Source organism: Oncorhynchus keta, chromosome 1, assembly GCF_023373465.1.
Source record: "Oncorhynchus keta strain PuntledgeMale-10-30-2019 chromosome 1, Oket_V2, whole genome shotgun sequence".
Classification (NCBI taxonomy): Eukaryota; Metazoa; Chordata; class Actinopteri; order Salmoniformes; family Salmonidae; genus Oncorhynchus; species Oncorhynchus keta.
In genome coordinates, this window is record NC_068421.1 from 2,401,699 (window position 1) to 2,418,907 (window position 17,209).

At 44.5% G+C, this 17,209-nt stretch overlaps 1 protein-coding gene across 3 annotated transcripts in view; it reads right to left on the bottom strand.

Moving 5' to 3' along the window:
• Window positions 1–17,209, bottom strand: part of si (sucrase-isomaltase (alpha-glucosidase)) — a 134,776-nt gene that overhangs the window by 100,804 nt on the left and 16,763 nt on the right. For all 3 annotated transcript variants that reach the window (XM_052457800.1, XM_052457824.1, XM_052457836.1), the window contains exons 3-10: window positions 16,120–16,205; window positions 14,576–14,696; window positions 14,156–14,265; window positions 12,368–12,519; window positions 6,627–6,798; window positions 5,990–6,089; window positions 5,750–5,862; window positions 5,330–5,455 (exon numbers count right to left, since the gene is read on the bottom strand). In XM_052457800.1, the coding sequence (XP_052313760.1) occupies window positions 5,330–5,455; window positions 5,750–5,862; window positions 5,990–6,089; window positions 6,627–6,798; window positions 12,368–12,519; window positions 14,156–14,265; window positions 14,576–14,696; window positions 16,120–16,205 (980 nt within the window). The remainder of the gene's footprint in view (window positions 1–5,329; window positions 5,456–5,749; window positions 5,863–5,989; window positions 6,090–6,626; window positions 6,799–12,367; window positions 12,520–14,155; window positions 14,266–14,575; window positions 14,697–16,119; window positions 16,206–17,209) is intronic.

A 17,209-nucleotide genomic window follows, 5' to 3' on the forward strand; every position in this document is an offset into this window, starting at 1 on the left:
TCACTAAACATAGAACATCCCTGGTCATCTCTACTGCCTCTGATCTGGAGGACTCACTAAACAGAGAACATCCCTGGTCATCACCACTGCCTCTGATCTGGAGGACTCACTAAACAGAGAACATCCCTGGTCATCTCTACTGCCTCTGATTTGGAGGACTCACTAAAGAGAGAACATCCCTGGTCATCACCACTGCCTCTGATCTGGAGGACTCACTAAACAGAGAACATCCCTGGTCATCACCACTGCCTCTGATCTGGAGGACTCACTAAACAGAGAACATCCCTGGTCATCACCACTGCCTCTGATCTGGAGGACTCACTAAACAGAGAACATCCCTGGTCATCTCTACTGCCTCTGATCTGGAGGACTCACTAAACAGAGAACATCCCTGGTCATCACCACTGCCTCTGATCTGGAGGACTCACTAAACAGAGAACATCCCTGGTCATCACCACTGCCTCTGATCTGGAGGACTCACTAAACAGAGAACATCCCTGGTCATCACCACTGCCTCTGATCTGGAGGACTCACTAAACAGAGAACATCCCTGGTCATCTCTACTGCCTCTGATCTGGAGGACTCACTAAACAGAGAACATCCCTGGTCATCACCACTGCCTCTGATCTGGAGGACTCACTAAACAGAGAACATCCCTGGTCATCTCTACTGCCTCTGATCTGGAGGACTCACTAAACAGAGAACATCCCTGGTCATCACCACTGCCTCTGATCTGGAGGACTCACTAAACAGAGAACATCCCTGGTCATCACCACTGCCTCTGATCTGGAGGACTCACTAAACAGAGAACATCCCTGGTCATCACCACTGCCTCTGATCTGGAGGACTCACTAAACAGAGAACATCCCTGGTCATCTCTACTGCCTCTGATCTGGAGGACTCACTAAACAGAGAACATCCCTGGTCATCACCACTGCCTCTGATCTGGAGGACTCACTAAACAGAGAACATCCCTGGTCATCACCACTGCCTCTGATCTGGAGGACTCACTAAACAGAGAACATCCCTGTTCATCACCACTGCCTCTGATCTGGAGGAGTCACTAAACAGAGAACATCCCTGTTCATCACCACTGCCTCTGATCTGGAGGACTCACTAAACAGAGAACATCCCTGGTCATCACCACTGCCTCTGATCTGGAGGACTCACTAAACAGAGAACATCCCTGGTCATCACCACTGCCTCTGATCTGGAGGACTCACTAAACAGAGAACATTCCTGGTCATCACCACTGCATCTGATCTGGAGGACTCACTAAACAGAGAACATCCCTGTTCATCACCACTGCCTCTGATCTGGAGGACTCACTAAACAGAGAACATCCCTGGTCATCCCTACTGCCTCTGATCTGGAGGACTCACTAAACAGAGTACATCCTTGGTCATCACCACTGCCTCTGATCTGGAGGACTCACTAAACAGAGAACATCCCTGGTCATCACCACTGCCTCTGATCTGGAGGACTCACTAAACACACTAAACAGAGAACATCCCTGGTCATCCCTACTGCCTCTGATTTGGAGGACTCACTAAACAGAGAACATCCCTGGTCATCACCACTGCCTCTGATCTGGAGGACTCACTAAACAGAGAACATCCCTGGTCATCACCACTGCCTCTGATCTGGAGGACTCACTAAACAGAGAACATCCCTGGTCACCACCACTGCCTCTGATCTGGAGGACTCACTAAACAGAGAACATCCCTGGTCATCACCACTGCCTCTGATCTGGAGGACTCACTAAACAGAGAACATCCCTGGTCATCACCACTGCCTCTGATCTGGAGGACTCACTAAACAGAGAACATCCCTGGTCATCACCACGGCCTCTGATCTGGAGGACTCACTAAACAGAGAACATCCCTGGTCATCACCACTGCCTCTGATCTGGAGGACTCACTAAACAGAGAACATCCCTGTTCATCACCACTGCCTCTGATCTGGAGGACTCACTAAACAGAGAACATCCCTGGTCATCACCACTGCCTCTGATCTGGAGGACTCACTAAACAGAGAACATCCCTGGTCATCACCACTGCCTCTGATCTGGAGGACTCACTAAACAGAGAACATCCCTGGTCATCACCACTGCCTCTGATCTGGAGGACTCACTAAACAGAGAACATCCCTGGTCATCACCACTGCCTCTGATCTGGAGGACTCACTAAACAGAGAACATCCCTGGTCATCACCACTGCCTCTGATCTGGAGGACTCACTAAACAGAGAACATCCCTGGTCATCACCACTGCCTCTGATCTGGAGGACTCACTAAACAGAGAACATCCCTGGTTATCACCACTGCCTCTGATCTGGAGGACTCACTAAACAGAGAACATCCCTAGTCATCACCACTGCCTCTGATCTGGAGGACTCACTAAACAGAGAACATCCCTGGTCATCACCACTGCCTCTGATCTGGTGGACTCACTAAACAGAGAACCTCCCTGGTCATCACCACTGCCTCTGATCTGGAGGACTCACTAAACAGAGAACATCCCTGGTCATCACCACTGCCTCTGATCTGGAGGACTCACTAAACAGAGAACATCCCTGGTCATCACCACTGCCTCTGATCTGGAGGACTCACTAAACAGAGAACATCCCTGTTCATCACCACTGCCTCTGATCTGGAGGACTCACTAAACAGAGAACATCCCTGGTCATCACCACTGCCTCTGATCTGGAGGACTCACTAAACAGAGAACATCCCTGGTCATCACCACTGCCTCTGATCTGGAGGACTCACTAAACAGAGAACATCCCTGGTCATCACCACTGCCTCTGATCTGGAGGACTCTCTAAACAGAGAACATCCCTGGTCATCACCACTGCCTCTGATCTGGAGGACTCACTAAACAGAGAACATCCCTGGTTATCACCACTGCCTCTGATCTGGAGGACTCACTAAACAGAGAACATCCCTAGTCATCACCACTGCCTCTGATCTGGAGGACTCACTAAACAGAGAACATCCCTGGTCATCACCACTGCCTCTGATCTGGAGGACTCACTAAACAGAGAACATCCCTGGTCATCACCACTGCCTCTGATCTGGAGGACTCACTAAACAGAGAACATCCCTAGTCATCACCACTGCCTCTGATCTGGAGGACTCACTAAACAGAGAACATCCCTGGTCATCACCACTGCCTCTGATCTGGAGGACTCACTAAACAGAGAACATCCCTGGTCATCACCACTGCCTCTGATCTGGAGGACTCACTAAACAGAGAACATCCCTGGTCATCCCTACTGCCTCTGATCTGGAGGACTCTCTAAACAGAGAACATCCCTGGTCATCACCACTGCCTCTGATCTGGAGGACTCACTAAACAGAGAACATCCCTGGTCATCACCACAGCCTCTGATCTGGAGGACTCACTAAACAGAGAACATCCCTGGTCATCACCACTGCCTCTGATCTGGAGGACTCACTAAACAGAGAACATCCCTGGTCATCACCACTGCCTCTGATCTGGAGGACTCACTAAACAGAGAACGTCCCTGGTCATCACCACTTCCTCTGATCTGGAGGACTCACTAAACAGAGAACATCCCTGGTCATCACCACTGCCTCTGATCTGGAGGACTCACTAAACAGAGAACATCCCTGGTCATCACCACTTCCTCTGATCTGGAGGACTCACTAAACAGAGAACATTCCTGGTCATCACCACTTCCTCTGATCTGGAGGACTCACTAAACAGAGAACATCCCTGGTCATCACCACTGCCTCTGATCTGGAGGACTCACTAAACAGCGAACATCCCTGGTCATCACCACTGCCTCTGATCTGGAGGACTCACTAAACAGAGAACATCCCTGGTCATCACCACTGCCTCTGATCTGGCAAACTCACTAAACACAAATGCTTAGTTTGTAAATTATGTCTGAGTATCGGTGTGCCCCTGGCTATCTGTCAATTAAAAAATAAATAGTCCCGCCTGGTTTGCTTAATATAAGGAATTTGAAATGGTTTATACTTTTACTTTTGATACTTATTAAAGTACATTTTAGCAATTCCATTTACTTTGATACTTAAGTATATTTATAACCAAATACTTTTAGACTTTTACTCAAGTAGTATTTTACTGGGTGACTATCTTTTTCTCGAGTCATTTTCTATTAAGTTTTATATACTTTTAATCATGTAAAATAATGGAGTACTTTTTCCACCACTGATATAGAATTATTCAGAAACTATGCATCCAATCAAACGTTTGAAATTTAGCATAAATTAAACACATCTGCTCAGATGTTAGCATATTTTAAATTACCTTAATGCATTCCCCTCACACATATTTGCATCTTAGCATAAGTTAAACACATCTTCTTTAGCATAAGCCTGCTGGCATGCCTGCAAGTTTCAGGCCTTCATGTGAGTGCTAGTGACTTGGCTAATGTGTTGCGGAACCTTGGGAGGATTCTAGAGTGTTAGCACATTCTGTTTTTGGTCTAGGCCTTGATTCTGTGGCTTGGCAGTCCCTCTCCATATCACTCTAACAGATGGTTCCCAGCTCCTGCCAGTTCCCTGCTAATGGTAATCAGTTCCAGACGTATTAGGATAATGTGATAATGCCCTCTGTGGTCTATCTGATCTCTATCAAATATGCCCCTCAATATAGCCGCTGTCGTCCAGCTGTATCTTAATGTCAAAGACGAACATTAAGGGCGTGGTTATTAAAAAAATCAAAGAGTAAATAATAAGCTTGTTTTGTCTGAGTTTTTTTGCGATCGTTTTTGTCCAAGTTTGACCTCTTGATTGTCTTGGAGGTTAGATAAATCCTCGCTAGGAGCTATTGAGTTCTCATAGGGTAAACATGTCTCCCGACTGCAGGGTACTCCTGAAGGACTGGAGAACAGACCGTCAGACTCAGACAATTTGACACGGAACAGGCTTCTCCCAGAGAGCAACAGGTCAGCTCCCTGCTGCCTGTCCAGCTCTGATAGAGAATTTCATATCTCTAGTCTACAGCTGAATCCTATCTGGTGGATTACAGTCCTTTGCTTATAGCTTTCAGTGTGGAACTGATTACTAATGATTCCTAGCTTCCACGCAGTGTTTCCCTTACTGGTAGGTGGGAGTTGTTTACTAATCCATTGCTCCTGTTCTGTTATTGCGGAACATATACTGTAGGTAGATTTTCACTTTCTGATTCGCTGGTAGCTCATGGTTTTCCATTGTTTTCCATTGTTCTCTAGTTTCCCACTGGTTTCTATCTCTAAGATAATGCCTTTGTTCCTAAAGGGAACAGTTTGTGGCCGAGGTCCCTATAGAACCAGTAGTTCTACATTAAGACTCTTACATATGGCAGGTCGACGGCTCGGTTCCTCTCCACTGTTCTCTTGACTTCCTCTAGACTGCCGTAGTCCCAACGAGACAACTGGAAGCCGAGAGACCAGTATGGAGGAATCATCGGCTTGCCGATCAGCTGGACACACACGCATGCACACACACACACGCACGCACGCACGCACGCACGCACGCACGCACGCACGCACGCACGCACGCACGCACACACACACACACACACACACACACACACACACACACACACACACACACACACGCACACATGCACACATGCACACACACACACACAAAGGAAAGATGTATGATACACAAATACTGATTCCAAATGTACCACTGTATCACAGCACATTTGTGCCTATCACTTCCAAATGATCAGCTTCATAGTGAAAGTCAACTGACACCTTTGTCTCACCTCCAGGAACTCATGGACCACCTGTTCAGGTGTGTCTCCTAGCAGGATGTAGAAGTCCAGAACTCCTCCAATGGTTCTGTAGGTCACCGCTGGAGCCGGCTGCAGTGTGACCTCTGGGCAAAGGTCATAAAACACAACCACACAGCGATGAGATATAGTCTTATCTCTGGACTCGTTACATAGACACCGATGGACCAGGTCAGAACAACAATATTCACGTGTTTCTGTTTTTTTTTTTACCCATAGCATTGCTGTTCATCAGGAAGACTCCGAAGGACTTGCCACTCTCGTCCTCCAGACAAAGGAAGTAGGGATAATGACCATAGAGGTTATGTGTTCCCTGGGGGATAAAGGAAAGAAAGGGATGAGAGAGAGAGAGAGAGAGAGACAGAGAGAGAGAGAGAGAGAGAGAGATTGAGAGAGAGAGAGAGAGAGAGACAGAGAGAGAGAGAGAGAGAGACAGGGAGAGAGACAGGGAGAGAGACAGGGAGAGAGAGAGAGAGAGAGAGAGAGAGAGAGAGAGAGAGAGAGATGGATCGAAGCTGAGGGGGTGGCGGTACAAACTAATCAGCTTACAAGACATTCAATTACCCGCCCTTTGGGGAGGAATGTACACACACCCTGTTCACAGCAGCTGACAGGCCCTGAGCTGTGCTCCTTATAGGATACATGCTGTTTGTGTGATGTTGGAGAATGATCGATGTAAGACGTGTGTGTGCGTGTGTGTGTGTGTGTGTGTGTGTGTGTGTGTGTGTGTGTGTGTGTGTGTGTGTGTGTGTGTGTGTGTGTGTGTGTGTGTGTGTGTGTGTGTGTGTGTGTGTGTGTGTGTGTGTGTGTGTGTGTGTGATACAGTATATGTGTGTATATCAGTACTCACTCCATTAGGGAATGAATCTCGTGAGAAGATAGGCCACGTTCTCCAGTTGGTGTCATGACGATAGTTCTGATGGACGTGTTCCCCCAGACCGTATATATTATGGGATGGCAGTCTGGCAGACAGCTGCAGGTACTGATCAGCATACACCAGCGGACCCATTGTGGTGTCAAACCTGTGTGTGTGTGTGGTGTGCGGGGGGGTTGAGATGATGAGAGGTTGGTTGTATTAGAACACACAGGGTATGTATTGAACTGTATAGTACAGTATTGTTATGGAAGAAAGACCCCTCTGGGAGAAGGTAGCTAGCTGCAAACAGACCTTTAGAAGACACCGTAATGAGACCTGTGTAGCTTCCCACCCACTGACATTACTAATAACACATACATGTCCTACCCTTCTGCCTCTTTGCTCAATAACGGAGGGGAGAGAGAGAGAGAGAGAGAGAGAGAGAGAGAGAGAGAGAGAGAGAGAGAGAGAGAGAGAGAGAGAGAGAGAGAGAGAGAGAGAGAGAGAGAGAGAGAGAGAGAGAGAGAGAGAGAGAGAGAGACAGGGAGAGAGAGACAGGGAGAGAGAGACAGGGAGAGAGTCAGGGAGAGAGAGAGACAGGGAGAGAGAGAGAGAGAAAGACAGAGAGAGAGAGAGACAGGGAGAGAGAGAGAGAGAGAGAGAGAGAGAGAGAGAGAGAGAGAGAGAGAGAGAGAGACAGGGAGAGAGACAGGGAGAGAGAGACAGGGAGAGAGTCAGGGAGAGAGAGAGAGAGAGAGAGAGAGAGAGAGACAGACAGGGAGAGAGACAGGGAGAGAGAGAGAGAGAGAGAGAGAGAGAGAGAGAGAGAGAGAGAGAGAGAGAGAGAGAGAGATCAAGGGCAGTATCATGTATCTAGTGGTGTGTATGTGCACAGTAATCATTGTGCAGGGCAAATACGCTTGCTTTTATCAGCCTTTATGTTTTTATTACAGTGAGAAAAACATCAGCCAACATCCTGACTCTGGCGAGACACAAAGCAAGGAAGACCATTAGGCGATCTGCAGTCTAAACTAAATCAATGTGCAGGAACTCCCCTGACAGAGATAGAGGTCTCATCCTACTAAGTACAGTAGGATGAGGAATCAATCATTGTGTGGTGTAATGACCTCTACACTCACACTCCATCAGGGAAGTCCACCTAGAGAGACTAGACTCCTGGTAATTGGACTAATGGATGACAGGAACACAACCCTACCACAGCTCACCTAAACACTGCACTGTTGAATCTAATGGTTAAAAAGTGGAGAGTTGATAGTTTTGATTGGAATTACTAAAGGGGTTAAATTAAAGTGAATCCTGTTAGTTATTAAACCCTTTATCGCCGTGGCGAATAACACAACCGTCAAACAGTCAGAGAGCAAGCTGATAATATCATAGCAATTATCTCTACGCAGTCAATGGTTTTCTCTCCACCTTCACCATCCACCCCTCTCTCTTTCTTAATATGCACCTGCTCATTTCATCTGAAGAGCTGCATCTAAACTTTTATATTAGAGCACATATATTGATAAGACTCGTATCACCAGTTATGTAGTAAATGTTACCCAGTATTTTACAGTAAATATTTCCCGGTTATGTAGTAAATATGATCAAGTTATGTAGTAAATATTACCCAGTAATGTAGTAAATATTACCCAGTAATGTAGTAAATATTACCCAGTTATGTAGTAAATATTACCCAATTATCTAATAAATATTACCAGGTAATGTAGTCCATATTACCCAGTAATGTAGTAAATATTACCCATTAATGTAGTAAATATTACCCAATTATCTAATAAATATTACCCAATTATCTAATAAATATTACCCCATTATGTAGTAAATATTACCCAGTAATGTAGTAAATATTACCCAGTCATGTAGTAAATATTACCCATTAATGTAGTAAATATTACCCAATTATCTAATAAATATTACCCAATTATCTAATAAATATTACCCAGTTATGTAGTAAATATTACCCAATTATCTAATAAATATTATAAGGTTATCTAATAAATATTACCCAGTTATGTAGTAAATATTACCCAGCAATGTAGTAAATATTACCAAATTATCTAATAAATATTACCTGGTTATCTAATACAATTTACCCAGTAATGTAGAAATATTTTACCCAGTAATGTAGTAAATATTACCCAATTATCTAATAAATATTACCCAGTAATGTAGTAAATGTTACCCATTATCTAATAAATATTACCCAGTCATGTAGTAAATATTACCCATTAATGTAGTAAATATTACCCAATTATCTAATAAATATTACCCAATTATCTAATAAATATTACCCAGTTATGTAGTAAATATTACCCAATTATCTAATAAATATTATAAGGTTATCTAATAAATATTACCCAGCAATGTAGTAAATATTACCAAATTATCTAATAAATATTACCTGGTTATCTAATACAATTTACCCAGTAATGTAGAAATATTTTACCCAGTAATGTAGTAAATATTACCCAATTATCTAATAAATATTACCCAGTAATGTAGTAAATGTTACCCATTATCTAATAAATATTACCCAGTAATGTAGTAAATATTACCCAATTATCTAATAATTATTACCCAGTAATGTAGTAAATATTACCCATTAATGTAGTAAATATTACCCAGTAATGTAGTAAATATTACCCAGTTATGTAGTAAATATTACCCAGTAGTGTAGTAAATATTACCAGGTAATGTAGTACATTTTTTCCAGTTATGTAGTAAATATTACCCAGTAATGTAGTAAATATTACCCAGTTATGTAGTAAATATTACCCAGTAATGTAGTAAATATTACCCAGTAATGTAGTAAATATTACCCAGTTATGTAGTAAATATTACCCAGTAATGTAGTAAATATTACCCAGTTATGTAGTAAATATTACCCCGTTATGTAGTAAATATTACCCAGTAGTGTAGTAAATATTACCCCGTTATGTAGTAAATATTACCCAGTAGTGTAGTAAATATTTCCCAGTTATCTAATAAATATTACCCAGTAATGTGCAATATAGCAAGCAGTATACAGCAATATCTCTTTCTATCTCTGTGAGCCAAATGCCACTCAGCTGATAAGCACATTGGGCAAAGGAAAGCAAAAGGTCATACCCTTTAAACATACTGTCACTGTGGTTATGTAAAAATAATCTGCTAAATCACTAAGAAGGGGTATAGTCGGGCAGTCATTAACAAGTGTTGCCATCCTGTACTGTACTGTACATGGTGTATGTGTGCCTCTGACAGATAGACCAAAAGCAGACACAGGAAATTAATAAATGAACATTTTAATGCTATTAATTTATTGCAGATTTGTAGGGCTTATACGTGGAGTGAAAGGTGAATTAATTTACACGTCACTCAGTGCTGTTTACCAGCAGCAATAACAGTAGTGGGTTAACCCTTTAATCTGTGGGGTTAGCTAACTAGCTATATTAGCTGCTATGCTACCTGGTTGACGAGATAAACATGGTGCTAAGACATCAGATAGGAGCTAATAACCAACGTAGCTAGCAAACCGTTAGCTGGTTATCATTTTTAACATTTTCGTCAACGAGCCATCTGACATCTGACTTACAATGTTAACTATTTTACCGCTGTGATGATCTCACCAGCCGCAATCGTATTCGTAAATTGAAGTTGATGATTGTCGTTATGGGGAAAGAAGGAACTGTTTTAAAAAGCCTAAATAAAGGTTGGCAATAGGTTTAACTATCTGAGAATTTTCCTGCATATGGACCAAGGAAGCTGTAGATCAGCACGCGTTATTGTGCGTTCTCACTTCTCAAACTATGGGCATATTTGAGTCATTCAGACAAAACAGCATCGTCGGTTCATTTGTTTTCCTACCCCCACTCTCCTTTTTAGATATTTTGCACATTGATGGCTTGGTAGCACATGTTATCGCCATTGAGCTAGTTCTCCCTACACCCAGCAATAACATCTGCTAAATATGCGTATGTGACCAATCACATTTGATTTAAACAGCAGCATGTAATATGAGCAATGAAGAGAGATGTGAGGATGTGAAAGGGATTTTTACCATTCAATGTTTTCCCATTATGTTATTATGTAGTTAGCTTGGTAAGTCAAATGTATTGTTTGATTTTAAAATAGATATATTAATGCATACATGGCTGTTTCTGAGACATTTCCTTTATATTGAATATCGTCCGAAAGAAATCTATCTTATATTATAATATGTATTATAATATTGACCCCCAAAAATCGGTGTAGACTGTAAAAAAATCCATATTGGTAGTGCTTTGGTAGTGCTTTAGTTTTAACAGGAGTCATAATCATGGTTTTAACAGGAGTCATTATCATGGTTTTAACAGGGTTCATAATCATGGTTTTAACAGGAGTCATTATCATGGATTTAACAGGAGTCATTATCATGGTTTTAACAGGAGTCATTATAATGGTTTTAACAGGAGTCATTATCATGGTTTAAACAGGTCATTATCATGGTTTTAACAGGAGTCAGGTCATAATCATGGTTTTAACAGGAGTCATAATTATGGTTTTAACAGCAGTCATAATTATGGTTTTAACAGAAGTCATTATCATGGTTTTAACAGGCCATAATCATGGTTTTAACAGGAGTCATTATCATGGTTTTAACAGGTCATAATCATGGTTTTAACAGAAGTCATTATCATGGTTTTAACAGGTCATAATCATGGTTTTAACAGGAGTCATTATCATGGTTTTAACAGGAGTCATTATCATGGTTTTAACAGGGGTCATAATCATGGTTTTAACAGGAGTCATAATCATGGTTTTAACAGGAGTCATTATCATGGTATAAAGAACAGGGGTCATAAGTCATTATCATGGTTTTAACAGAAGTCATTATCATGGTTTTAACAGGTCATAATCATGGTTTTAACAGAAGTCATTATCATAGTTTTAACAGGAGTCATAATCATGGTTTTAACAGGAGTCATTATCATCGTTTTAACAGGAGTCATTATCATGGTTTTAACAGGAGTCATTATCATGGTTTTAACAGGGGTCATAATCATGGTTTTAACAGGAGTCATTATCATGGTTTTAACAGGAGTCATTATCATGGTTTTAACAGGGTTCATAATCATGGTTTTAACAGGAGTCATTATCATGGTTTTAACAGGGGTCATAATCATGGTTTTAACATGAGTCATAATCATGGTTTTAACAGGAGTCATTATCATAGTTTTAACAGGAGTCATAACCATGGTTTTAACAGGGGCATGTAGCCTAGTGGTTAGAGTGTTGGGCCATAGAACCGAAAAGTTTATAGATCAAATCCCAGATCTGTATGCCTAGGTAAATAAAGGTTAAAAATAAAGAACAGGGGTCATAATCGTGGTTTTAACAGGAGTCATAATCATGGTTTTAACAGGGGCAGGTAGCCTAGTGGTCAAATCCCAGACGTGACTAGGTAAAAATCTGTATGCCTAGGTAAATAAAGGTTAAAAATAAAGAACAGGGGTCATAATCGTGGTTTTACAGTGAGTCTGCATAAGGGTTCATTTGGCTGGTTGGAGATGTAATCAGTAGGCATGATGACTGTGATGTCACACAGACCGACTGAGCATGCTCAGAGTGACACAGACCTAACCAGTGAATGAGAGCATTAGTACCCAGGTTGGAGTGTAACGGAAAGACTGATGGATTTGACAGAGACGTTTTGAGACTGACAGAAAGACACAATTTAGAAAGAAACTCACAGGACTTTCTTGGTTGCCGCCCTGCGTACTTGAAAGCCGAAGGGGTTGTGTGTGAGCTCTACCTCGTAGTTAAAGGAACCAGAGGGATGGGTGGCAGGGGGCTTGATGTGCTCATGGGGAACCTCAAATCGCTGCTTATGGGCATCTGAGATCTGGAGACAAAACACGGGGACAGGGGGTCAGGAGGACATGTGTTTAGAGACAAAACATGGGGACAGGGGGTCAGGAGGACATGTGTTTAGAGACAAAACATGGGGACAGGGGGTCAGGAGGACATGTGTTTAGAGACAAAACACGGGGACAGGGGGTCAGGAGGACATGTGTTTAGAGACAAAACATGGGGACAGGAGGTCAGGAGGACATGTGTTTAGAGACAAAACATGGGGACAGGAGGTCAGGAGGACATGTGTTTAGAGACAAAACACGGGGACAGGGGGTCAGGAGGACATGTGTTTAGAGACAAAACACGGGGACAGGAGGTCAGGAGGACATGTGTTTAGAGACAAAACATGGGGACAGGAGGTCAGGAGGACATGTGTTTAGAGACAAAACACAGGGACAGGAGGTCAGGAGGACATGTGTTTAGAGACAAAACACAGGGACAGGGGGTCAGGAGGACATGTGTTTAGAGACAAAACACAGGGACAGGAGGTCAGGAGGACATGTGTTTAGAGACAAAACACAGGGACAGGAGGTCAGGAGGACATGTGTTTAGAGACAAAACATGGGGACAGGGGGTCAGGAGGACATGTGTTTAGAGACAAAACATGGGGACAGGGGTCAGGAGGACATGTGTTTAGAGACAAAACATGGGGACAGGAGGTCAGGAGGACATGTGTTTAGAGACAAAACATGGGGACAGGGGGTCAGGAGGACATGTGTTTAGAGACAAAACATGGGGACAGGGGTCAGGAGGACATGTGTTTAGAGACAAAACATGGGGACAGGGGTCAGGAGGACATGTGTTTAGAGACAAAACATGGGGACAGGAGGTCAGGAGGACATGTGTTTAGAGACAAAACATGGGGACAGGGGGTCAGGAGGACATGTGTTTAGAGACAAAACATGGGGACAGGGGTCAGGAGGACATGTGTTTAGAGACAAAACATGGGGACAGGGGGTCAGGAGGACATGTGTTTAGAGACAAAACATGGGGACAGGGGTCAGGAGGACATGTGTTTAGAGACAAAACATGGGGACAGGGGGTCAGGAGGACATGTGTTTAGAGACAAAACATGGGGACAGGGGGTCAGGAGGACATGTGTTTAGAGACAAAACATGGGGACAGGGGGTCAGGAGGACATGTGTTTAGAGACAAAACATGGGGACAGGGGGTCAGGAGGACATGTGTTTAGAGACAAAACATGGGGACAGGAGGTCAGGAGGACATGTGTTTAGAGACAAAACATGGGGACAGGAGGTCAGGAGGACATGTGTTTAGAGACAAAACATGGGGACAGGAGGTCAGGAGGACATGTGTTTAGAGACAAAACATGGGGACAGGAGGTCAGGAGGACATGTGTTTAGAGACAAAACATGGGGACAGGAGGTCAGGAGGACATGTGTTTAGAGACAAAACATGGGGACAGGGGTCAGGAGGACATGTGTTTAGAGACAAAACACAGGGACAGGGGGTCAGGGGGTCAGGAGGACATGTGTTTAGAGACAAAACATGGGGACAGGGGGTCAGGAGGACATGTGTTTAGAGACAAAACATGGGGACAGGGGGTCAGGAGGACATGTGTTTTGGTGTGGATTACAAGTGACAGTGTGTGTGTGTGTTTGTACCTTGAATCTCAGTCGGTTCACTGTCTGCAAGTCAGCATGGAAAGCCAGCTCCTCTATGTCTTCACCAAATAGAGAGGGGGCAACCTTCCTTTTCAGAAGGGCCGACAAGCCTCCAATCACAAGCACAAAGGTATTGAAAGAAAAAAAAGTTAAAAGCAGAAATTCAAGACGGCAAATTCAAAAGCAATTTCTAGTATAGGGCATGATATGTTTTTAATTATTTTATCATTTGAGCAATGACTGTTCCCTGAGGGTCAGGACTGACTGTGAATGAAGTTATTATGTCTATCATGTTTAGCAATATGCTGTACATTTTATATGTACATGAAATCATGCCTTAGGGGGAGCGAGAGAAGGATTGAAAATAAGAGATATGGAAAGAGGGTGGATGGGGGGGTGGGGGGTGGAGGAAGAACTCACTGTAGATGTTGGGTCTCTCCTCGCGCACCACAGAGTAGCCGTGATTGGTGGAGAAGAAGCACCATGGAGCGTTTCTCTCGTCCAATGGACTCCAACAACAGCCTCGCTGCAGACACCCCAGCTAGTGAAGGAAGGGAATCATCACCATCATCAGCATGTATAATGCTATGGCTACGGTCCTCCTGGACAGCTACTGGGAATGCAGGTTTTTACTCCAACCAAGTTGTAACAGTCCTAATTGAGCTAATCAAGGTCCTGCAGGGCAGGACGTGCTAGATACGAGTTTGAAGTAAAACCTGCAGGAGGGTAGCTCTCCAGGAGGAGGGTTGGAGTTAACCTATAGAAGGGTAGCTCTCCAGGAGGAGGGTTGGAGTTAACCTATAGGAGGGTAGCTCTCCAGGAGGAGGGTTGGAGTTAACCTATAGGAGGGTAGCTCTCCAGGAGGAGGGTTGGAGTTAACCTATAGGAGGGTAGCTCTCCAGGAGGAGGGTTGGAGTTAACCTATAGGAGGTTAGCTCTCCAGGAGGAGGGTTGGAGTTAACCTATAGGAGAGTAGCTCTCCAGGAGAAGGGTTGGAGTTAACCTATAGGAGGGTAGCTCTCCAGGAGGAGGGTTGGAGTTAACCTATAGGAGGGTAGCTCTCCAGGAGGAGGGTTGGAGTTAACCTATAGGAGGGTAGCTCTCCAGGAGGAGGGTTGGAGTTAACCTATAGGAGGGTAGCTCTCCAGGAGGAGGGTTGGAGTTAACCTATAGGAGGGTAGCTCTCCAGGAGGAGGGTTGGAGTTAACCTATAGGAGGGTAGCTCTCCAGGAGGAGGGTTGGAGTTAACCTATAGGAGGTTAGCTCTCCAGGAGGAGGGTTGGAGTTAACCTATAGGAGAGTAGCTCTCCAGGAGAAGGGTTGGAGTTAACCTATAGGAGGGTAGCTCTCCAGGAGGAGGTTGGAGTTAACCTATAGGAGGGTAGCTCTCCAGGAGGAGGGTTGGAGTTAACCTATAGGAGGGTAGCTCTCCAGGAGGAGGGTTGGAGTTAACCTATAGGAGGGTAGCTCTCCAGGAGGAGGGTTGGAGTTAACCTATAGGAGGGTAGCTCTCCAGGAGGAGGGTTGGAGTTAACCTATAGGAGGGTAGCTCTCCAGGAGGAGGGTTGGAGTTAACCTATAGGAGGGTAGCTCTCCAGGAGGAGGGTTAGAGTTAACCTATAGGAGGGTATCTCTATTGGAGGAGGGTTGGAGTTAACCTATAGGAGGGTAGCTCTCCAGGAGGAGGGTTGGAGTTAACCTATAGGAGGGTAGCTCTCCAGGAGGAGGGTTGGAGTTAACCTATAGGAGGGTAGCTCTCCAGGAGGAGGGTTGGAGTTAACCTATAGGAGGGTAGCTCTCCAGGAGGAGGGTTGGAGTTAACCTATAGGAGGGTAGCTCTCCAGGAGGAGGGTTCGGTACTCCTGATATCTACGTCCTGTTTAGTAATGATGGGAAAGTAAATCCTTTAGGAATGATGAGACGTGTAGAGGACCCAGGTCACCCAGGTCTCCATGGAAACATACCTTAGAAGCACCGGCGTCAGGGAAACAGTCGACTCTCTCCCCCAGTGGAATAACAGGACATTCTGGAACCACGGTGCCTGTGGTCTCTGTCAGAGCATACAGGGAATACGTATCTACTGACCAAACACTGACCCAACAACCAATCACAAATCATCACTGATAAGCATCAGCCAATTTCAGCTTAGGCTGGAATTCATGAGTTCACTTGACAATGAGTAAATTAAATGTTTACATATTTTTTTGTGAGGAGTAGGAATAATTACACAAATGATGTTAGTAATGTATCTGCCCTTTGAGCGACTGACTGGGGCATGACATCAACGTCAATTAAACTCATCCTCTCTGCTTGGTCATCTGAGTGGAAGCAGACTGGGGCATGACGTTGACCAAGCAGAGAGGATGAGTTTAAGCAGGCTGGGGCATGACGTTGACCAAGCAGAGAGGATTAGTTTAAGCAGGCTGGGGCATGACGTTGACCAAGCAGAGAGGATGAGTTTAAGCAGGCTGGGGCATGACGTTGACCAAGCAGAGAGGATTAGTTTAAGCAGGCTGGGGCATGACGTTGACCAAGCAGAGAGGATGAGTTTAAGCAGGCTGGGGCATGACGTTGACCAAGCAGAGAGGATGAGTTTAAGCAGACTGGGGCATGACGTTGACCAAGCAGAGAGGATGAGTGGAAGCAGACTGGGGCATGACGTTGACCAAGCAGAGAGGATGAGTTTAAGCAGGCTGGGGCATGACGTTGACCAAGCAGAGAGGATGAGTTTAAGCAGACTGGGGCATGACGTTGACCAAGCAGAGAGGATGAGTGGAAGCAGACTGGGGCATGACGTTGACCAAGCAGAGAGGATGAGTTTAAGCAGACTGGGGCATGACGTTGACCAAGCAGAGAGGATGAGTGGAAACAGACTGGGGCATGACGTTGACCATGCAGAGAGGATGAGTGGAAACAGACTGGGGCATGACGTTGACCAAGCAGAGAGGATGAGTGGAAGCAGACTGGGGCATGACGTTGACCAAGCAGAGAGGATGAGTGGAAGCAGACTGGGGCATGACGTTGACCAAGCAGAGAGGATGAGTGGAAGCAGAC